Here is a 23,907-nt window from a genome sequence, read left to right as displayed (position 1 = left end):
GTCTCCCATGTGAACTGAAGTTTTATGACTGGAAATACTGTATTTAAATTCGGTAAAGATTTTACTTCTTCATGCCAGGGGTTCACCATGGAGGCTTCCATCACAAATCTTTTAACTGGTCATATATCAAGGCACAGACCTATACTATAGATACTCCAAACTATAACTGAGCCTCAATTCCTCCCCTAGTGGTTCACATCAGACCGTCATTTTTCCTGCCTGTATGTTGAAATCAGTTCTCTGTACTCAAGGAGACACTGATGCATTATTGTATGTATTCTTCCTAGTGAAAACTTCAACTTTGAACCCTGAGGCTGAGGTTAAAAAAGTGAATCGTGTGTTGTGACATCCAACCTTGGATGGGCCTAGAAAACAAGGACCTGGAAGAAAGAGCTTACGTTTGGATACGGCTTTAAACTTCTGTCACCCCTATGATTGCCTCATAACATCCCAGTAGGAGGAGAAGGGCCTTATCTTATAGGCAGCAAAATTGACTTCCCAGAGCCACATAGCACATGACAGGGTAGAACTTGACTTCTGCTCAGCTGCATTTCTACCAGCCAGACAGTAGTGCTATTAAGTTCCCATGGCTTATTATCACTCATCAAAAGCCATCACGGCTTTCCAGGTGGCGCAGTGGTAAAGAATCCATCTGCCAATGCAGGAGACACGGAAGATGAGGGTTCGATCCTTGGATCTGGAAAATTCCCTGCAGTAAGAAATGGCAACCCACTCCAGTATCCTTGCTTGGAAAAATTCCATGTTCAGAGAAGTCTGGTGGGCTACAGTCCATGGGGTTGCAAAGAATCGGACGTGACTGACTGCTGCTGCTGCTGCTGCTGCTAAGTCTCTTCAGTCGTGTCCGACTCTGTGCGACCCCGTAGACGGCAGCCCATCAGGCTTCCCCATCCCTGGGATTCTCCAGGCAAGAGCACTGGATTGGGTTGCCATTTCCTTCTCCAATGTATGCAAGTGAAAAGTCAAAGTGAAGTCGCTCAGTCGTGTCCGACTCTAGCGACGCCATGGACTGCAGCCTACCAGGCTTCTCTGTCCATGGGATTTTCCAGGCAAGAGTACTGGAGTAGGGTGCCATTGCCTTCTCCGACATAACTGACTAAGCCTGCACAAAAGCCATGACACGCACAGCTCAGTTGACAGGGAACAGTATTGCTGTACTATGGGTAGGCCAATTCATTTATTTCCGTTTTGCAGCCAAGGAAGATTCAGAGAGGTTAAGTGACTTGCTTATACATGGCAGAGGAGTTAAGAAAATGTGGGTCTTCTGGTGCCCTCCCCTTGTGAACTCCTATGCTCAGTCCCTAAGAAACTACCCTGTACCTTGATCAAGATCACTCTTGTGGACTCTTGCACAGAATCCCTTCAGGGCTGTAATCTCCAAAGAACAAGTTCACGGTGATGAAAGGTGTGTGGGAAGGCCCAGGACGTAAGCTCAGGGTAGCCTGCACCTGTCCTAACCCAACCAGATGGTAGAGCAGTAAATAGAACCCAAGTTTTAATTCCAGTTTCATCCCATATTAACTGTGATCCTCAGCAAGTTTGATATCTCTGAGTCTCAGTTTCATTCATTCATTTAACCAAATGAATTCATTTATTTCATGCATTCATTGTTTCAACAAAAGCTTGTCTGAAGTGCTTACATTTCTCAGATGGGAATGATAACAGAGTTGTTACGCAGAATCAAGGGCATTTGTGTAATTAAATCACGTGGCTGAGTGCCCGGTGTGCAAAGGTGATCAGTAAGTGTTTGCAAACTCTTGACTCTGGAGCAGAAGAACTTGTCCAGCCTTGGGGCTACGTCAGCCTGTCTAGAAACTGGATCCTGGCAGTGCTGAGAGCAAAGAACAATCATATACACGAAATATTAAATGTTACAGAGCCGTGTGCGTACTCACGGAGGCAGGTACGGTTGTGAGGAAATCCTTCAGGGCTTTACAAATGAATCCCTTTTTACCTACTGGGGAGAGAACAAAGCGGCAAAATGACAGCCTCTAGTGATTCTAGGCAGGAGGGAGCAGGAGGGCTTGGGAGCTGGAGGCGTGTGGCTTCTCTGGGCAGGACTAAGAGCGGACCAGAGAGAAAGACAGGTAGTGAGTGATGGGCTCATTAATGAATGTATAATGACAGCCTGAGACAGATGCTCTAAAGGAAAAGAATGTGGTTCTGGGAGAAGTTTGACTTTGGGAGTTAAAAGAAAGCCTTCCTAGAGGTAGTGATTTCTAAATTGAGGCCTGAGGGGTTAACAGATATAAACTAGATCAAAGTTTGAAAAACTTCTCTTGTAAACAGGCCCAGAGGGTAAAAATTTACACTTTACAGCTTTACTGTTGTAGATGAATGTCACCACAGACGGAACAATCAATGAATGGGTGTGACTGTGTTCCAATAAAACATTATTTTCTGAAACAGGCAGCAAGCTAAATTCAACTCACAGTCTGTGGTCTGCCAACCCCTGAACTAGCCGAAATGGGGCTGCAGGCAGGGGGTCGGGCAGCAAGGAGAGTCCCAGAGAGGGAACGGCAGGCACAAGAGACCCTGACGGGAAGTTTATTGCACTTGAACTGAAAGTTTTGCCTGGAGCAAAGATAAGGCCAGGAAAGAGGGTATGAGAAGAACATGGAGGGTGGGCAGAGGCCAGGCCTTGTAGGGCCCGGTGGGTGTGGAGGGCTTAGTATGAAGGACCCTGGTCTTTATCCTTAAGAGTTGAAGGGTCTCAGCAGAGGCCAGTGTGACCATAGTTGAGGCTTTGTAGAGATGGCTGGCTGCTGCCAAGTGTCTAACAGAACAAACAGAGGCCCTGGAGGCTCCCGGTCCTAGCCAAGTTCATTGGGAGCTTGGATGAGGATGGAAGCCGGCAAGTATGAGACTTGGAGAAATTAAGTGACTTGCCCTGTGGTCACGGTGCTGGGATGCTAATGCAGATCTCCAGACTCCACACCAGCACTTTCAGAAAGCATCAGGGGACACCTGAGGTCAGGGCTCCTGGACAAGCATTTCCCACGATGCCTTGCTGAGGGAGTGACCAGCTTGCTTATGCTGACCCGGGGTCACGCAGCAGACCAAAAGCAGGTCTCTGACACTCATTCAAGTGTACGGCAGTCGCCTCTCCGAGGGACTGTGGGCTGCCCTTATCAGTGTCACAGAGTCTGTTCGCTAAAGGCCCTAGGCCCCATCAGACCTTATCTCTGCTTTTTGTACAGGAGTTCTTTAAAGCTTGGTCCCTTGGTTGCTCAGCCAGGGATCTTAAATACAGCTGCGGAAAGGACAGAGCCTCTTCGAGACAGCTGTCCTGATAGCAGTCAGAAATGACAGTTCACCGTTAGAAAAGAGATACTACGAAAAGCAGACAAATTAACTTATGAAAACACAGAAATGAGGGTGAGAGGCCACCACATTTCAGAAACCGATAAGCAGCGCTGTATCACAGGACAGGGTAATAATTGGCTTCGAAAGGATGACACTGCATTAAGGTAAAGACATGCACTCTGTTTAAGAGGACAGCAGAAAGTATTAATATAATTCCCTTGTAAAGAATTTTGGGAAATAATACTTTCAGATAAATAATTAAAATCCCCCCCCCCAATTTTAGTGCTTAACAGAGCAAGATTATTATTAATTTATACGGATTCTTTGTCCTTTGGGGAAATTGGGTGAATGATACTTTCTGTGCACATGCGGACACGTCCCATATCATATTTGGGGATATCCCATAATACCCCGTGATATCCCATATCATACCGATTTTCATATTTGACAAAGTACTTCTAGTTCCTTCAAAGAGCATAGAATCAGTAATGAGAAGGGATATACTTTTTTTTTTTTAATATCATGATCTTAATAAAGCAGCACATTGGCCTTGTTTTGAATCCTGTTTTTCTCCATGTATCAGCTCTGGGATTCAGGTAAATTATTACCTTGTGCAGAGGTCACTTTCCTTACTCATAAGTAGGGTGGCAGTGAGATTCCTAGACATAAATGGGCACCCATCCCAGGACCTGTGAGCCTGGTGGCACCAGGGATGTCCTAGAACCAGCTTACCCAGCTAGCAAGAGCTCCCCCGCTCCCCAGTTTTACACTTCTCTTCCCAACTCAGTGTCCCATGATTACATGTTAGCAGCTTGAAATCAGCCTCAGTGGGAGTGTTTACGTCAATGAAATGGACAAAGAAGACCTTGGTTTATTTATTTGGCTATGCCAGGTCTTAGTTGCAGTATGCAGGATCAAGTTCCCTGACCAGGGATCAAACCCATGCCCCCTGCAGACCTCCAGGCTCCTCTGTCCATGGTATTCTCCAGGCAAGAGTACTGGAGTGAGCTGCCATGCCCTCCTCCAGGGGATATTCCTGACCCAGGGATCAAACCCAGGTCTCCTGTATCGCAGGCAGATTCTTTACCATCTGAGCCACCAGGGAGACCCTGGTCTAATCTCATAACCCAAAGTCTACAGTGCAAAGTGTGGGGTGCAGAAGAGACCCCACCTTCTGTCTCAAACAATGACATTACAAATTAAATGGATGCTTACCTAGCACTCTGCGCATGTATTATCTCCTTTAATCTCCTCATGAACCCTTAGGAGGTAATCATTACTATTTTAACACCCATTTTATAGATGAGGGAAACAGGCTCAGAAGGATTAAGTAACTCACCCAGAGTCACACAGCTTGGAAGTGAAAGGTTGTTGTTGAATCACGCGAATACACCAGGATTCTTGGCCCCTGGAGGAGAAGAATTCAATCCGGAGCCAGAGACGAGGCTTGATCGCTCAGAGCTTTTGTGTAATAAAAGTTTTATTAAAGTATAAAGGAGATAGAGAAAGCTTGTGACATAGGCATCAGAAGGGGGCATAAAGAGTACCTGCTTGCTAGTGTTAACAATGAAGTTATATAATCCAAAGAATATCTGCAGGTTGTAAAGACCTCATCAGACCTACTCCCATAATTTACATTTTAAGATAATACTGTCCTCAGGCAGGATACATCCTTGTAAAGACCGGGTCTACTCCCATAATTTACATTTTAAGATAACAGAAGGTTTAATCCAAAGACTGTCCTTAGGCAGGATACATTATTGTTATATAATCCTAAGGAATGTGGAGAAAGAAAAAAAAGTTTGTCCTTTCTTCCTCCTTGAGAATTCCAGACCCCTCTCTCCTTGGGGACCCCTAGACTCCCTATCAACCTGCCTAGGAAATGACTCTCTCAGAAGCAGAGAAGTCAAGTTCAACTCAGGTCCTCTAACACTGGGGCTGTTGCACGCATAGTGCAGACTGTGGGGTGCTCAGCGGTGAGTGGAGGCTGGAATCAGCATGCCCAGCTGTGCACCTGCTGGACTACATCGGCCCAGGGGGGTGTCATTTTCCTACCTGCCTGAAGGTGCTGTATAGGTTTGCAGTGGTGGTGTCCAAGTCCAAACCCTCTCCTCCCTTCCCTGCAACTCCTGGGATCTCTAGTGGGAAAGTAGAGCAAGTGGGAGAGAGAGAAAGTGCAAAGAGAGGGCCCCAGGAAGACATTATTTGCAGCATAATCAAGCTGGCACATGTGGACATGTGGAAGAAGCTTACAAAGCAGCTGTTCCTGCAGAAGGTTTGGGGCAGGTGTCAGTGGGGTGGAGCAAGGGAGTTTGGCTGGAGGCAGAGCCGCAGATTGTCAGTGATGAGAGCTGTAGCTCCTGCCCACCCCTGGCATGTGTCTGGCATGGAAGGTGCCCAGTGGGTGGGGCAATTAGCCTGTATCCCAGAGCGCCTGGCTCTGCCTCTCGCTCTCCCTCCCACTGCCTTTCTGCAATTAGATTGCTCTGGGTAGTAGCTGCCAAGCCGCTTTGTTGGATCTGATGAGTTTATTAATTTCTTGGGGGCTAATGGGAGTGTTGGGGGGAGATTCATTTCCTGACTGGAGCTTGGGGGCTAATTCATCTCCTGGCCATGTCCCCAGAGGTGGGAGGTGGCAGGGGACATGGCTCAGGCTGTCAGATCTGGCTCTGGGTAAATCATTTATATCCCTAGGTTTTGTGCGAACCTATCTCATGGCTTGGGTCAGACAGGGAGTCCAGGGCTGGGGCAGGCGGTTAGTGAGCACTGGGTCCCCTGAGATCAGTGAGGGTGCGGAACTGGTAGGGGGTGAGGTCTTGCTGGTCTTGTGAAGTGCGTGCTTAGGGGACAGGACTCTGAGAAGTTCAGTCCTGTCCCAAACATCCAGATGCTGACATCCGGACTAATTGTTTTGAGGTCCTTCTGTTCAAATCTGGCCCTTTTGATCCTAGGAGGTTGCCAGGAGCCAGTTCTAGCCATCTTGAAGATAGGGAAGCAGACTCATTTCACTTGCTTTTGTGGATATAAAAACCCAGGAAAGAAAAAAGCTGTGTCCCGGGTTCTTGCTGTATGGCTGAGGCTCCTTTGAGCCTTTCCTCTGGTTGGCCAGGCTGCTTACATAGAGGACACATTAGCATCCCCAGCCCAGAGACAGCAGTGGACACAGGAAGGGTCTTGGATTCAGGAGTCAGACAGCTCTGGGTTCAAGACCATGCACCATCTGCTAACTAAGTGACTTTGTTGTTGTTTAGTCACTAAACTGTGTCTGACTCTTTGCAACCCCATGGACTATAGCCCACCAGGCTCCTCTGTCCATGGACTTTCCAGGCAAGAATACTGGAGTGCCTTGCCATTTCCTTCTCCAGGGGATCCTCTGACTCAGGGATTGAACCCACATCTCCTACATTGGCTGGCAAGTTCTTAACCACGGAGCCACCACCTTAGGCAGGTCATTAAACCTCTGCGCTCTAGTTTCCTTGTAAATAAAATGAACGCGCTGTCACTGCTCCACAAGGTTGCTGGGAAAATTCAACCAGCTGATGGAGCTCATTCAGCACAAGAGGTGTCTGGTAACTCTTGTTCCCTTTCCCCCTTCACTTCTTGCGGCTCATCCCTCATCCTCCCCGACTCTCCCCAGCAGAGAGAGGGGCGGAGGCCAGGTAGCTCAGGCTGTACCCTGACCTGGCTGATCCCTCCAGGGGGCACTCCAGGCTCCTGCTCTTGCCTCACCAGCAGGAACACTCAGCCTGTGAGAGATGATGGTTTCCTCTGCTTCTAGGTACCAGTCCCTGAGCAGGAAACTGGGGGCTGAGCCTGAACAAGCCAGTCCCTCCCCCACAGACTAGCGGGGGAGATGGACATGTAAGCCGAACATGCGGTAGGACGCTGGAAGAGCCAGACAGGAGGCCACGAAGGCATCCTTGGCAAGGCGATCTGGGGCTAAGAGCACAGGGATTAAAGCTCAGGTGTCTCAGCTGATGGCGAGGTTTCCTCAGGCAAGTTGCTGGGTGGGCTCTTTTATCTTGGCCTCAGTTTCTTTTAACGAGGCTTCCCATGTGGATATGCAGGAGATGCTGCTTGTAAACTAAAATGATCAGGAACTCGCGCGGCACCTATCTGCCTTTGTAGAGGCGGAGACACCAGTGGCATCCTTGCTGAAGCTTGGAGAGGGGTTTTTGGTCATCTCTCCTTTTTCAAAAAAAGGTTTTTTTCTCTTTTGTTTATTTGTGTATTTATTTCTGGTTGTGCTGGGTCTTTGTTGCTCTGAACAGAATTTCTCTAGTTGCAGCGATCGGGGGCTCCTCTTCATTACGGCGTGTGGGCTTCCCATTGTGGTGGCTTCTCTTGCTGCAGAGGACAGGCTCTTGGTGCACAGGTTCAGTAGTTGCTGCACGTGGGCTCAGTGGTCGCAGCTTGCAGGCTCAGTAGTAGGCTTAGTAGTTGTGCTGCAAGGGCTTAGTCGCCCCACAGCATGTGGGATCTTCCAGGACCAGGGATTGAACCGGTGTCCCCCGTATTGCAAGGCAGATTCTTAACCACTGGACCACCAGGCAAGCCCCCATCTCTCCTTTGACAGATGAAAAGCACACTTGGAGAGAGCATCGGAGCTCTTGCTGGAACTGGAGTTTTCCCGCCTGGCCCTCCCCTCTTTAAGCTCCAGACCACGATGTCAGAGAGATGGTTCCTGCTCCCCGTGACTGTCAGCCTTCTGGGGGTGGGTCCAGAGCCAAAGCTGAGACGAGTCTTTTCTGTGGTTGGAGCTTCCACAAGAGGAATCCAGAACCCAGCTCTGGCGGGTGGAGCCATGTGGCATCCATGGAACCTGTGAGAATTTTCCAGGGAAGCTGCTGCCGGTGCCTGGAGACGCCTGGCAAAGGCAGACGTGTGCATTTCATTGGGTTTCTAGCCAGCTGCCAGCCGACTCTCCTGGCTGCCCACCTCCAACACCCAGCAAAAAAATGGTTTGCCAGGGGATACAGCTAGTGGAAAGATACTGGTAGTACAAACACGTATGTATAGCTTTAAAAAGGGTCCCACTGGGAAAACAAACAAATTCTCTAAAAACCCAATGATGCTGAATTTCGATTTAGGTGATTTTCTTAGAAAGTGGAACTAAGTGGAACTGGTGGAACTAAGTTATGGATTTTTTTCCCCCTCTCTAGTCAAGACAATGAAGAGGAAGGAAACTAGCAGGTATTGAGTTTCAGCTTAAATCCATTCTCACAATGACCCCAGGAGGTTTGTATTATTCCCATTTCACAGATGAGGAAATGTGTTCAGAGAAGTTCAGTCACTTCCAGGATGATGCAGTTGAGATCTGAGGTCCTGGGTCTGGCTGAATAATGTAACATCAAACTGGCGTTTGCGTGATTTCCATTTGTTCTGGGAAGGCAGGGCAAACGTTGCCACCCCCATTTAGAGCTGGGGAAACGGAGACTGGGAAAGATTCAGGTAACCCGCCAAGGTTCTCACAGTCAGCAAGTGACTCCACCAAAACTAGAGCCTGGCTCTTCCCTTTTATGGTCCATGCATCCACTGAGCCATTCGGCGGGCATTTATTGAAGAGCTGAGTAAATGCCACGTGGTGGTCATGCTGGTTCTTGTTTAGATGATGAGGCTTCCTGAAGGCAGGGTAGAGCGAAAGAGCTGTGCAGCTCAGTCCTGCCTCCAGTTAATACAATTCCCCCAGCTCCCCATCCTTCTGGGTGAGAGAGCGTCCCTGAACCGCATTCCATTCGTGATTTCTTTTTTCTGTTTTTAGTTTTAATAGGAGTATAGTTGCTTTACAATGTTGAGTTCATTTCTGCTGTACAGCAAAGTGAATCAGCCATATGCATACGTGTGTACCTCTAACTCCTCTTTTTTGGATTTCCTTCCCATTTAGGTCACCTCCATTCCTGATTTCTTTTCCCATTTTCTTCTCCACCTCTCTCTTAAGTCTTGCTTTCCTTCACAGTCTCCCTACCCTTCCCTAACCCCCCGAACCCTAGTAGCCCCGTCCCAGTTCAGCCCCTCTGCTCCATACTCTGCGTGGCTCCCTCCTTCTGTGACTTAACCGAAGCCCCGCTAGAGGCAGGGGACAGGCCTCTCAACTCCCCCAGCCCTGGAGTCTCATGGGATCTCAGCACCCCAGCTCCCCAGCCTCCACCTCCCCCCAGCCCTTCCCAGCCTCTCTCCTTGGTCTCCTCAGATTGGCCAGTGGCATGTGGCAGACGGCCTCAGCATGGACAGCCGCCTGTACGCCTCCAACATCTCTGACAGCCTCTTCAACACCACCCTGGTCGTCACCACCATCCTGGTAAGCGGGTGCCCCTAGGGCTTCCCAGCTGCTGCTCCCCGGGGTGCCTCCTCCTTCTTGCAGCCTCCCCAGGAACAGAAGATGGGAGCTCTAATCACAGCACCGAGGCCAATTTATGACAGTGTAATTAAACTCAAGTTGCTGCTTCATATGGAAATGATATCTGATGAGTTCCAAGGCAGCTGGGGAAGCAGGATGGGGTGGCGAGATGGCAGTTTGCGATGTCTCTAATGGGGGCACCCCAACAACCGGGGCATCTGTGTACGGCCAAGGGCAGGGCACCTTAAGACACAGTGGGGAGAAGTCCACCAGGGTGGCCCCTACTCTTTCACGGCAGCCTGCTTTGCTTGGTGCCTACGTGTACAAATCGCACCCCTGCCAGTGGACACCTGAACTCAGTGGGTTTTTATGGCCTGTGATTTCTTCATTTCCAAACGATCAGAGGAAAGTTCTCAATCTACAGAGGAAGGGACCATCTGCCTTTTTTATTTGATCCAATTCTCTTCGATGATTACCCAGCCCTTCCCGCTGTGTGTCAGGCACTGTGTTCATTCCTGGGGACACGAAGATGAGTAAGACTCAGTCTCTGTCCTCAAAGAGGCTGTAATTTAGTAGATGGCACGAGTCAAGTATATTCATAGCCAAAGTCATTTACTTCTCCCCTCCCCCCGCCTACAACGACATCATGTTTTTAAAGATTTGTCAATTAAACCAACTGCATATTTTAAGTAATAATGAGTTTCCCCCCTTCCTCCACCTCCTTTTAACTAATCAAAAGCCTACTTCCCTGTCTGGCCCAGCGTCTTATCAGCAAGAGATAACCAGTGTGGCTGCACTGATGTAATTCCAGCTCCAAACAGACCCAACTATTAGTGAGTCTGTTCAGCCTTATCATTGCTAACTGTGCAAAGTCTGGAAATGTGTCCGTTAAGAAAAGGACCTTCTTTTGAAAGATTAGGCTTTCAAGATAATGAAAACCTCCATCACTACGTTCATAAACTCCGGGGGCCCAGGAGCCCTGGACTGGAATAACTGATCTCCTGTGAGCAGAGCAGGAAAAAAGCCAAGAAATAGGCTCATGTCTAGCACTGCGGGGTTTGAAGGAAGGAGAGGTCCCATCCCAGCAAAGCGATGGTCAGCAAAGCCTTTCAAGAAGAGGGACCTTGAGGATGGGCCTCAAAAGACAGCAAGAGATAAGGAGGGAGAAGTGGACGAAGGAGAGCCTTGTTGGGCACTCAGGAAACGCAGGAAAGGGCAGGTTGCTAGGACATGGGCATAGGTAGAGAGGGAAGGCCTGAGGCTGGAAAAGTGGGTTGGGTCCACAATGCTCAGGGACTTGAACGCCAGCTTATGGGTTTTCCCTTCACGTGGTATGAGACAGGGGTCACTGAATACTTCCATTCATTCACCGAGTATCTGAGGGGCACGCCTGTGTTCTGGGCTCAGTTCTAGGTGCTAGGGTATAGACAGAGCTGGGGAAGGGGGTGGGGTGCTGGCCTCACTAAGAAGGGCAGATCTGAGCAGAGACCTTAAGGGGGTGAGGTGACACGTGGTGGTCTGGGAGGAACATTCCAGGCAGAGGGAATAGTCACAGCAAAGGACGGAGAGGCAATTCCAGCTCACAGAGTTTTTGCCACCCCCGTCTCAGCTCAACCTTAGCTCATCCAAAGCAGTGTGAAAACGTCAGCAGGATGAGGGGGTGATGGTGTCACCTAGACCCCCAGATCTGGCATGCCTGGCCGAGCTGGGCCCACACTGAGCAACAGTCCTGGCTGAGGGGGACTTTCTCTGCCTCTGAAGGGCTTCCTGAGTCCGTGCCCTGCTGCCCATCCTCAAGCACATGTCCCAGTTCCTGCTGACCATTTGGAAGAGAGCCTTGGCAAATGGTCTTTCTGATGGTTTATCCCTTAAAACTCAGCACATAGTCCTGTTGTGTCCTGCTCTTGACAGGGTGCAGTTGGAACTTGTGATTTATTGGTTAGCACCAGCTAATGCACAGAATTGTTGTTTAGTCACTGAATCATATCCAACTCTTTGTGATCCCATGGACTGTGGCCTGCCAGGCTCCTCTGTCCATGGGGATTCTCCAGGCAAGAATACTGGAGCGGGTTGCCATGCCTTCCTCCAGAGGAATACACTGAATTAGCTGCAGCAAATACCCCACCTTGTGTCAGAACCCGGGTTAAGCTTTTTGCCCGCATCACTATCTTCCGTTCTCCCAACGCCCCTGCGAGGACGGGGCCCCAGGCCAGCACTCAGCCCCTACACTTTCCAAAATGCCTGTGACTCCTCCCTCTAACATTGGCCTTGTGTTTATTCACTCTAAATATGCCAGTGGATTTTAAATTAACTAAAGAGTGCTCAGGGAGAAGAACTTTGTGAAACTCCTTGGGGTCATTAAAGATACCCTAGGAGGTTGCCTTCCAACCCAGACATGGAAACTCCCCAGCTATGCACTTTTTACCCACACAATCCGCAGGTGCTGAACACTGGAGCCAGGTGGGGACACCATGAGGAGTCAGGCCCCGGCCCACGTACATCCTGCCTGGGAGGCAGCAGGTGTAGGAAGATGGAGGGTGTGAGTGTGGGACCCTGGCTGGGAGCACAGTAGGAATTCTCAATGGGACCCCAAGGGCAGTGTTGCATTAGGTTAAACAGAAGGACGGAGAAGAGCCCTTGAGCCAAGGACGGCGTGTATGGAAGGCGGGGAGCCTGGCTGCGTCTCATTGACAGGACAGTGCACTTGATCATGAACCAGAATCACATCACCTTCAACTCAGAGGTCCCTCCCCCTGGCACGGAACCTCCTGCCTTCCCCTCTTCTGCTTCACCCTGCTCTCGCCCTTCCTCCGCTCATGACCTCTGATCTTCCCCAGCCCAGAGGCCCCTTCCAGCCTGAGCTCAACAAACCAGCATTTCAGCACTTTCCTCTCTTGGCTTCTAGAACTGTCTCCACCGTGATGCTCAGCCATCTCACCTCCTGCCTGTCTCTGAGTCCACCTCTCCTTCCAAGTCCTGCTCCCAGCTGCCCCTCTGCATTCAGCCTCCTGACTCAGCTGGACCTGGGCAACCCCAGGCTCCTCTCTGTCACCCCCATCGTATCCCCTGAGCAAACCTCTCCAGAGGAGCCAAGCCTTCCCTCCTGCCCCAGTGCGACTCTGGTGCACTCCTTGCCTCTGCCCTCCTCCCTTCCTCTCTGAACCCGCTGACCCTGGCCCTCCTCTCCATCCTCAGGTCCACTTCCCGGACTCGAGTTCACCTTGACTCTGGCCCTCCTGGGGCTTTGCTGCCCTGACTTGCACTTCTCTTTCTTCCTTCTCTGTCTTGCCTTTTCTAGGGATCCCTCCCTTTCCACCTGCCTGTACACTCTTGTCCCTCCCATCCTAAGACCACCTCCCCTTCACCCTGCTGCCCTTGGACTACCCTCCAGTTTAGGGGATCATCCATCAAGGGGTCGGTGGTCGCCATTGCTGGTAGAGGGGAACTGAAGTTTGGAGAGAGACGTGACTGGGAGCGGCTGGGTGGAGAAGCGCTCTGCCGGCTGGTCCTTATCTCCTAGCCTCCCAACAACCCTGGCCCTCCCCTGTGCACCTCTCATTCACCCCCATCCCTGCAGGGTCTGCTATCACCTCCCCCCAACACCCCCAGTCTGCCTTCGAACATCTCCAGTGACACATGGCCCGGTTACCCTTTCACAGCCCTGCTTCCTCTCTGGGTGGGAATGCCTGCCTTCTTCTGCTTGAAACCCCCACCTCCTTGACCTTCATGACCACATTTTCCTGATTTTTGGCTTTTCTGGCTGCTTCTGCTTTGTCCTGCTCTGTGGCTGCTCTTCATTCACCCCTACCCCCGGATTAGGTCTTATCCCTCTGCTGTCCTTCCCCCTCCATGGTCTCCCATATCCTGCCACTTCAGCCACCGCCTCTATCCAGAGGCCCCATCTGTGCCCCCGATCCTGCCCTCCCTCCATATTCCAACATTCAGTCGCATATTTGCTCCTGAATCGCCTATTCAACATGTTCCAAAACCTCTTCCTTTTCAAACCATCCACGGCCATGATGACACCATCGTGAGTCTCCTGTTCAGGCTCTGAGGGTCTGAGGATCCTCCCTCTGTGCTCCACACCCATCCTGGCATCCACCTGGCCCTTTCTGTGCCTTGTCCAGCTCTGAAACCCACCTGAGCCAAAGCACAGCTCAGGAATCTCTATCTCCTAGCAGGAAAGGCTCTGTCCTCACGCCCAGACCTTCTCTCTCGCTCACTTTGTCATATTCTTCACTCACGTCTTTGAGTCTCTAAAACTCTGAGTGCTTCCCTATTATATATGTGTGATGTACCTCACCCTGGCATCCAAGGCCCGTGCTGACCCTAACTCATCTTTCTAAATTTATCCTCCCATCCCGCCCCTGCCCACAAGCCAGGCTCCCACTCAAGGGGGCCTCCATCATCTGCTGAATGGGCCGAGCTCCATCTCACTGGGGATTATGTCCTTGACCCTGCCTTTCCCCTGCCCACACAGCCCTCTGTCCCCGCCACTTCCATTTGTCAGTCTGTCATCCTCTGGAGCCCAGCCTGCATCCCACCTCCTCCGTGGAACCTTCCCTGGACATTTCACCTGAGAGACCCAGCCCTTCTCCCAACACCCATGGCCGGACCCATTCTGCCTTGGGTTGTGGTCATACAGTGCATTTAAGAACCTTACCTGTCATCAGCATCCTTGCATCTCATAATGCCCTGAGATCAGTCTATGTAGAATAAACAAAAGGAAAGGGGGGAAAAGGATGGAATGAAATGGGAGATGGGGTCAGATGATGACCTTAAACGAGGTACAGGGGCTTCCACTGGAGCCTCTGTGCAATGAGACCCTTGTGTGTTCCTGGTAAGAGAAGTGCCTCGAAGTCAGGAAAGGGAGGTAATCGCCACCTCCAAAGTGTCCCATTACCCAAGCCACTTCCCTCCTCCACCCCATCTTCTCCCCACCCTCCTGTGTCCCCGGTCCCCTCATCACATGTGGCTGAGACGCCAGGGCTAAGATGAGAATGACAGCTGCCCAGTTTTGCTGCAGGAAAACCCGTATTTAATGCTGAAGGGGAACCACCAGGAAATGGAAGGCAATGACCGCTACGAGGGCTTCTGTGTGGACATGCTCCAGGAGCTGGCAGAGATCCTCCGGTTCAACTACAAGATCCGTCTGGTCGGGGACGGCGTGTATGGCGTGCCCGAGGCCAATGGCACCTGGACGGGCATGGTCGGGGAGCTGATCGCTCGGGTAAGGAAAGAACAGGTGGTTTGGATCTGAGGATGGGCTGGGGAGGGTGATGGAAGGACAGAAGGTTGTGCTTTATGTTCATGAACCCTCTGTTTATTCAGTCAGTCAGTCATGCTTTTTTCATTTATTTGTCCATTCGTTGCATGAATCTTCCCCAAGCTGGCACCGAGCCAGGCACTGGTGATATATATACATTGATTTAGTCATTGGTGAATAGGACTACTGTGATCCTTGCCCTGTGGCTCTTCTGGTCCCAATCTATCACCTGTAATGGCTGAGGAATAGAGGCTTTGACCAATAAACGCAGCTTAGAGATTGGGTTCACTTTTTGGATAATTCAGGTGCTTTTTGTTCTGATTTTTTTTAATTATTTATTTTTTGGCTTCGCTGTGTCTTCATTGCTGCACGAGGGTTTTCCTCTAGCCGCAGTAGACAGGGGCTACTCTCTAATTGCCACGCACGGGCTTCTCATTGTGGTGCCTTCTCTTGTTGTGGAGCACCAGCTCCTGGATGCACAGGCTCAGTGGCTGTGGCACACAGGCTTAGTTGCCCTGTGGCATGTGGGATCTAGGGCTTCCCAGGTGGCACGAGAGGTAAAGATTCCACTTGTCAATGCAGGAGAAGTAAGCATCGCAGGTTTGATCCCTGGGTCTGAAAGATCCTCTGGAGGAGTGCGTGGCAATGCACTCCAGTATTCTTGCCTGGAGAATCCCATGGACAGAAGAACCTGGCAGGCCACAGTCCAAAGGGTCACAAAGAGTCAGACACAACTGAAGCAACTTAGCACACACACATGTGGGATCAGTTGGACACAACTGAAGTGACTTAGCACACACACGTGTGGGATCTAGTTCCTGGAGCAAGGATCAAACCCGTGTCCCCTGCACTGGCAGGCAGACTGTCAACCACTGGACCACCAGGGGAGTTCCAGTTTTGATGATTTTTTTGATCATCAGTACCCCTGGCAGAGTTTGGACAGGCCCTGGTGTAGAACACACCTACATCAGCTGACTTTGATGCTTGAGAAGGGCTGTCAAATAGACATGGTTAAATAACAAGGGAAAATGGACCGACTGTCAGAGGCATTGGTCACAGTTACGGCTGTTTTGTTACTTCTTGTATTATTTTCTGCTATCCTTAATGTGCCCTTACAGACCAGGGCCAAGGCGCACTGGGGAGGGCTGTACATTTTCAGGGTGAATGTGGAGACTTGATTAAAAGGTAGGTGAGCATCCTAGACTGTCGATCATCATTTGGTTAGAGCAAGACTGTAGAAAGTTCTTCCAGGGCCAGAGTGCTTGTTTTCTTGGCACAAACTACTAACATCTGTAAAAATTAAGTTGTCATTAATTCACTGTCTGTATTTCCATAACTGAGTGTTTCTCATCAGGGTGGGTGATCAGCACCCAACGCAGAGATCACAGACCTAGGTTCTTAGAGCGACCTTGAACCGACCCGTCCCTCTCCGTGCTTTCCAAGTGCAGAGGGAGCCCCTGCAAGCTCCCAGCCAGTGCCAACGTGAAGGGGGCTTTACATACATTATCTCTAATCCTCTCAGAACATACCTTTTATTAATAGTTCATTGTTATCCTCATTTTACAAATGTGCCACCTAAACAGAGAGTTTGAATGATTTGTCTGAAGGCACACCGTCAGGGTGAGACAGGGCTGGGATTTGAACCCAGATGCGTCTAACTCCAGAATCCCACCACAGCACACGACCTCAGCTGGACGGAGATGTTACCAAGGAAGGTCCGCATAAGCCCAGTCCCAGCCTTTGTATTCTCCTTCCCTTTCACCTTTGCTTGCTTTTTTCTTTCCTTCTTTCCTCTCAACTCTTTATCTGTTAAATTAACATGATTGTAATCCTTTATATATGGGCTTTCCGGGTGGCTCACTGGTAGAGAATCACCTGCCAATGCAGGAGACATGGGTTCAATCCCTGGGTCGGGAAGATCTCCTGGAGAAGGAAATGGCAACCCACTCCAGTATTCTTGCCTGGAGAATCCCCATGGACAGAGGAGCCTGGCAAGCTACAATCCATGGGGTCACAAAGAGTCGCACACGACTGAGTGGCTGAGCACACATGCCGCCTTTTATATGTACCAAACTTGGGATAAAAGATACATTTTTTAAATCCCAGTCTTCAAGGATAAAAAGATTAGTAGGGGTATTGAGTAAGCAATCCTTGCCAATGCATGATGGAAAGTTCTATATAGACAAAGCGTGTGGAAGGCATCTAAGGGCTGAAGTGGGATGGTGGTTAGGAGTTTTCCTGACAGCATTTGCAGTGACTCAGCGGGGCCAGTAGCAAGGCTTGTTCAGTGAGACCATGAATTGTCGGGTTCCTAGAGTCCAGGAGGGAGGCCCTGCTGGCAGAGTGAGGCTTGCAGGCAATCAATGGAAGACCATAGAAGGCCCAGGAGGCCCTGAGAGCCTCTCACAGGGACAGGCTGGGGGTGAAACCTTCTGCCATCTTTGAGGCTCAAACTCCTAGCGGATGATGCCCACGCATCTGGAAAAAAGGACATTTGGCTCTTCTCTAAGTTCCAGAACCCCTCCCAAGGCAGTCTTATTGTTTAGAACCCCCGGTCGAGGCGCCCTCTAGTGGTTAAACCTCAGAAAGCTGAACCGCCCATCCTCCTGTCTTACTCACGTACTCAGTGACCTTGAGCCCGTTTCTTCAGCTCCCTTGGGCTGCCTTGTGACTTGTGGGGTGACTTCAGGGATGTCGGAGTCGGTGCACAGCCATCCCCTTATCAGCCCCTTAATGAGCTGTGACGTGGACTGGCAGGAAGAGGAAAGGATCCGGGACTCAAGGACATGCAGCTTCATACTGAATGATTTGGGCAATCAGACTGGTATCTTAAAATTCACCCCAGATCTGCTTTCAAGTCAAAACACTGCTGCTTTGGTCTCATCAAGACGTGGCTGGGTAGTATTAATTAATTAAGGAATTAACCCGTTCTTTCAATACTCCAGTACTCTTGCCTGGAAAATCCCACGGACGGAGGGCCTGGTGGGCTATAGTCCATGGGGTCGCTAAGAGTCGGACACGACTGAGCGACTTCACTTTCACTTTCAATACATATGCTGGCCCTGATCTAAGGTTCAGTGCTTGATATGTCTGCCCTGATGTCCCCTAGGATCACAACAGTCCTGAGGCCCGCAGCCCTGCTGTATGACCTCTTCCCCAAGTTGCTCAGATCGGAGGTTATAACAGCAAAGCCTTGGGGCTGGCTAGTCAGTGTCCCAGACAGAAGAGACCTCAGAGGTCATCTCACCTAAATCTGTCACTTATATACAGATGAGGAAATGCAGGCTCCAGGAAGTTAAATAACCTGCCAAAGATCACACAGCTGGTAAGTTTAGAGTCAGCATTTAAGCCCTGGTCCAGCTGACTTGGGGCTTCCATGGTGGCTCAGACGGTAAAGAGTCTGCCTGCAATGGAGGAGACCCAGATTCGATCCCTGGGTCAGGAAGATCTCCTGGAGAAGAGCATGACAACCCACTTCACTGTTCTTGGCTGGAGAATCCCCATGGACAGAAAAGCCTGGCGGGGTACAGTTGATGGGGTCCCAAAGAGTCGGACACAACTGAGTGAGCTGACTTCAGTGCTCATGGTCTGAGAGTGGGAATCTTGATGTTAAACCTAATTTCAGTTCACTTACTTACTAGCTGTGTGTTCTTGGGCAACTTTTTTTTATCCTTCCCACCCCATCCCCCAAGGCTTCAGGGTTTATCCAAAAAGAATTTTTGTAAGGATTTAAAATAACACACACATGAGCATGCCCACACCCACAGAAAGTTTGACATACAGGAATCTCTTTAGATCATTTGAGGAATGCAGTAGCCTCCTGGATGGAGAGTGATGCAGTGTAAAGAGTCATCTCCTGGGTCATCTCTACTGGGTGTTCTAGAGCCTCAGTCTTTCGTATCCATAGTCACCTGCTTACCTAAGACTGTGCGGCTAGCACTCATGGCATGTTAGTTATGAAAGAGCATTCAAACATATTTTCTGCTTACTTTTGAAAATCATCAGAGTGTGTCTTTTGGTGTAAATCCCATTAAAAGTAGGAGTGTGGCTGGAGTGAAAACAAGTGGCTTCACGTCAACTGGGCAGGTGACTGGCCTCTCACCCCCAGGGCTGTGTCTGGGTAGGGGAAAGTGCAGTGTGTCTGTTTGGGAGCCTCTTGGGTCTGGATTCATTTTGCCCCCAGTCAAAGCCTTCACAAGCTGAGCCCACAGCAGTGATGGTGTGTTTTGGTGGAGGTGTACTTGGCAGAGAGGAGGAGATGGACTAAAGCTTGAAGAAGAAGATGCCCTTGGAACATCCTCTTGTGTCACCCCAGTATATTTATTTAAAGTGAATTTTTCATTGAAGTTGTTGGAGGTATTCACATATAGAGATGAATGAGACAGACGCTAGGTCACTCTTTGATGGAGGACCAGTTGCGTAAAAGCAGAGTGAGAAAGGCTAGGATGGGGCGGTAGAGGGGCTGGTGAGAGGACTGGAGGAGGGCCTCCTGACTGATTTGGAGGTGTAGGAAGGACACCTGCAGGAGATGATGCTTGACAGCTCCAGGAGGAGCTGGCCAGGGAGAGCAGGATATGGAGGGAGAAGATCAAGCCAGGAGGGAGGACGCCAGGCAGAGTCCACAGCCTGGAGACAGGAAGGGACATGGCAGTTTCCATTTTAGTATACTACGCCTGTAACAGAGTGTGGTGGGAAGTGAGCCTAGGAAGTGGGCAGTGGTCTATACGGCCTTCCACAGTGTGGAACATGGATGGGTGGAGGGATGGGAAAGGCCTGGAGGCAGGGGACCAGGGAGAAGATTGAACTGTTGCAAGAGGTGATGAGAACCAGAAGTAACTTAGGAGTCAGAAGAAGCCTTCAAAAGCTGTCTTTAAAGGTAAGTTTTTCTGTAATATAGAATGGCTCAGTGGTAAAGAATCCTCCTGCCAATGCAGGAGACAGGAGTTCCATCCCATACTAGGGAAGATCCCCTGGAAAAAGAAATGGCAACCCACACCAGTATTCTTGCCTGGAGAATCCCATGGACAGAGGAACCTCGAGGGCTACAATCCATGGGGTCGTAAAAGAGTCAGACAGCCTTAGCGACGAAACAATAAATACAATCTTTATAAAATATATGTGTTTTTAAAAAAATTACTTATAATTCCACCAGCCACTCATACCCATGGTTAACATTTCAACATGATCCCTTCTGATTTCTTAATGAGTAGGTACTTACACAAGTTTTTTCTTAAATGAGATCATAGTATAATTCTGTTTGGTAACTTGTGGAAGCTATTTAACAGATGGACTGTCAGGACTTGAGGACTGAATGGACGTGGCCCATGGGAGGCAGACAAGAGTAGAATGGATGACACCCAGGTTTCTGATGTGGACGCTGATGTGAACGTCTGGGTGGTTGGCGGTGCCAGTCTTTGAGGTGGAAAACCCAGGAGAAAAACAGATCTGGGAGGAAAGAGGGGGAGGATTTCCGCTTTGGAAACGGTAACTGGGAAAAGTCTTTTGGACACGTAGGTAGAGATGCTCAGCAGCGAGTTGGTTAGAGTGGGCTCTGCGGCTCCAGGAGTAGGTGCTGGCGTGGTTGGTGAGCTGTAGGTGGTTTGAAGCTGTGAGGAGGGATGGAACCCTCCGGGAGAAAAATCATACATTCAAGAGGGAGGAGAGCCTGTGAAGGATGCTGAAGAGAGGTGGGTAAAGAAGCTTCCCACCTCTTGAAGGGAAGCACAAGAGAGCCTTCCATCAGATTTAGAATGAAGAAGCCACGGACAAGATTGGTTTCAGTGGGTGCTTGGATTGAAATCACACTGCAATGGTTGAATCATTGTGGAATACTCTTTACAGAAGCTTCGCTCTTGTGGGAAAGCAAGATAAAGGGCTGTAGCTAGAAGGAGCTGTGGAGCTGAAAGGTTGGCAGTTGTTTAAAACGAAATCGCTTGTGGAAGTGGCTGCTGGGAGTTGAGAGCGCGCGCGTCTCTTAGGCATTGGGGAGAGGCAGGGACGGTCACGTGGCTGGAGCAGAGTCCTGGTGGGGATCACGGTGGTCAGGACAGAGGGTGGGGGAACGGCGCATTCGTGAAGGGGTTTGGGGTCCTCGCCGAGACATGAACGGGTCACTGGGAAGCAGTGCGGTCAGGGGTGCGTCTGTCCTGGCTGTTGTCCTAGTCACCCCCCAACCCACACACGTATGCGTTGATTTCGTGTTTGAAATTGCTTTCACAGCACTAACTCTTTATCCTCCATAATGGCTCTGTGAAGTGGATCTATGGGTGAACACCCTGTGGCTAAGAAGTACAAATGATTCACCCCCGGTCCCATAGCCAGCAGGTGGGCACCTGAGTCCTCGTGGCCTCTCCTGATGGACTTACACCCTCATCTCCCTCCAGCCATGAATGGTGCTCTCTTCCGAGAGGTCTTTCTAGGCAGAGCCTTTGGAGGATGCCCAGCACTTGGTACCCACGTCTGACTCTGGCCCATAAAGGGGCTGCACTTTATTTGTAAAGTGAGTGGATGACCTCTCTGACCCCTTCTCGTCTCCCCCAGTTGTGTGTCAAGCTTTCTTGTGGGTTCAGCCCTGAGCACTGGTATCCTGGAAGGGGAGAGATTACATTTCACATCCTAGGGGCCCAGCTTGGAAAAGAGTAAAGCACACTCAGGAAGAGAGAGAGAGCCCCCCTCAAGCTTCAAAGCTCAGAACCAAGTCCCCTGTTGGCAGTCAACGCCAGGTTGGCAGAACAGCCCATTTAGGTTCAAAGAGAAAGGGGCTTTAGAAGGCTTAGATTCAAGGCTCATAAGCTTTGGACATCAAATAGCTCTTACCAATGACATTTTGATGAATTAAGTGTAGATGAAGCTGAAATGCCTCATTCCATTTCACCTCCTGGGCCCCTAGGAGAAAGAATTGTGGAGAGAGTTTGCCGGAGACCTGGTGGGGTGGGCTGTCTGTGGCCTCGATCCACTGGGGAAGTTGCTGAGAGACATTTTGCTGAACTAAAAAAAAAAAAAAAAAAAAACTAGTCCCCTGGGATTCCTTTTCACCTTGAAACCAGAGACTATTTTAACTGAAAATAGGTCATGGAATTCTGTTCTTTAAAGTCAAGATACTGATCCAGGGGCTAAAACTGAATGCTCAACTCTTTTCCCATGTGACAGCCAGGTTCAAGGGGGGTACTTTCTCTTCTTCTTAAAGCCTGGTCCCTGCATTTACTCAGATAGGAGGAGGTGGGCTCCAATGATAATTCAGCAAGTCATTCATTCATTCACTCATTAATCAAAGTGTCCGCTCTCTGACAAGCACTATTTGGATGGGAGGAATTGCTGGTAAGGAGCTCAGGACCTACTCAAAGAGACCAATAAACCACAAATTCCAGTACCGTGTGATACATGCTCTATTAATAATATTAACAGTGCTGACAAAGGTCCATATAATCAAAGCTATGGTTTTCCCAGTGGTCATGTATGGATATGAGAGTTAGACCATAAGGAAGGCTGAGTGCTGAAGAATTGATGCTTTTGAATTGTGGTGCTGGAAAAGATGCTGGAGAGTCCTTTGGACAGCAAGGAGATTAAACCAGTCAATCCTAAAGGAAACCAACCCTGTATATTCATTGGAAGGACTGATGCTGAAGCTGAAGCTCCAGTTCTTTGGCCACCTGATGAGAAGAGCCAGCTCATTGGAAAAGACCCTGAGGCTGGGAAAGATTGAAGGCAGGAGGAGAAGGGGGCGACAGAGGACGAGATGGTTGGATGGCATCATCGACTCAATGGATGTGCGCAAACTCCAGGAGATGGTGAAGGACAGGGAAGCCTGGCGTGCTGCAGTCCGTGGGGTTGCAAAGAGGTAGGCACAACTTAGTGACTGAACGACAACAACAGTGATGAAGGTAACAATGACTGACATTTATTAAGTGTTTCCTGTGGGCCAGGCACTGTTTTACACGCTTAACTCATTTGTCTTCACGATAACCAGATGTTCCAGGTGAGGAAACTGAGTCACGAAGCAGATGACGTGGTCACATGGGTAGTGAGCGACACTGGTAGGGCTGGTGGAAGCACGAACAAGGTATGTACAGGAACGAGCAGGGAAGGACTCACCCAGGAAGGGATTGTGGAACAGAGTGTTGAGGATGGAGGAGCATCATCTCAATAGAAAAGAATATTCTAGGTGCAGAAAATACTGAGATTATACCAGGCAGTGCAAATGGCTCGGTGCGGCTGACATCAAGTATGGCAGGGAGTGGAGGCAGGTAGAGCTATAGGCAGGGGCCAGTGGTGACAGGGTTTATATGTTTGTATATTTAAACTATGTCCAGAGGGCTAATGGGGAGCTTTTGAAGAGAGAGAGGTGGTTGGTTTGTTTTATTCCAGGAGAGGATGCTGTAATTGGCTTTGGTCCCAGAAAGTCAGTCCAGGAGGCGAGATGGGGATGGATTGGATGTGGGAAGACCAGATTCAGTTATGCTTATCAGACAGCGGTCCAGGAATGCCGGGGGCGGGATGCGGCCCCAATAAAAGCAGGGTCAGTGAAGATGACCAGGAGAAAACGGCGACAGTGTGGGGTCTCGGCATGTCATTCTAGGACCTACTGAGTAGGGGAGCTCCCCTTTCATGGGGACTTTTAAGCAGGTCGTCCTGCTTCTCAGAAGAGGGAGGGCTGTCTGACTCTGGGCAAGGTCCTTCCTGGAATGGCTTCTCGCGGCATGTGTGTCAAGCAATGGTCCCTGCATACAACCCCGAGATGCGGGAAGGGAGGAAATCCATCTTGTCTGGTTCATTATCCACAGGCTGTTGTCCTTGAGAATAAAAGGGCCAGAGCCCTGGGCTGCTTCCTGGACCACAACCGCCTTCGCTCTCCATCTCTCATCAGACCCTCCCTTACAACTGTCTGTCTCATCTGGAGTCCTCAAAGGTTCCTTTCTGTTACTCAAGTCCTTTCACCCACCCGATAAAAGCCAAGAAAAGCAGTTTTGAAACTGCGGCCGCT

The 23,907-nt window shown here is 49.8% G+C and overlaps 1 protein-coding gene across 1 annotated transcript in view; it reads left to right on the top strand.

Moving 5' to 3' along the window:
* GRIK4 (glutamate ionotropic receptor kainate type subunit 4) overlaps positions 1-23,907 on the top strand; it is a 498,718-nt gene that overhangs the window by 400,018 nt on the left and 74,793 nt on the right. The window contains exons 11-12 of the mRNA XM_070383202.1: positions 9,515-9,622; positions 14,688-14,891. Coding sequence (XP_070239303.1) covers positions 9,515-9,622; positions 14,688-14,891 — 312 coding nt within the window. The remainder of the gene's footprint in view (positions 1-9,514; positions 9,623-14,687; positions 14,892-23,907) is intronic.

The sequence above is a fragment of the Bos mutus genome, chromosome 15 (genome assembly GCF_027580195.1).
Source record: "Bos mutus isolate GX-2022 chromosome 15, NWIPB_WYAK_1.1, whole genome shotgun sequence".
NCBI classification, from domain to species: domain Eukaryota; kingdom Metazoa; phylum Chordata; class Mammalia; order Artiodactyla; family Bovidae; genus Bos; species Bos mutus.
The sequence above is the reverse complement of the archived record's forward strand: the minus strand, read 5'-3'. Positions and strand labels throughout refer to the sequence as shown.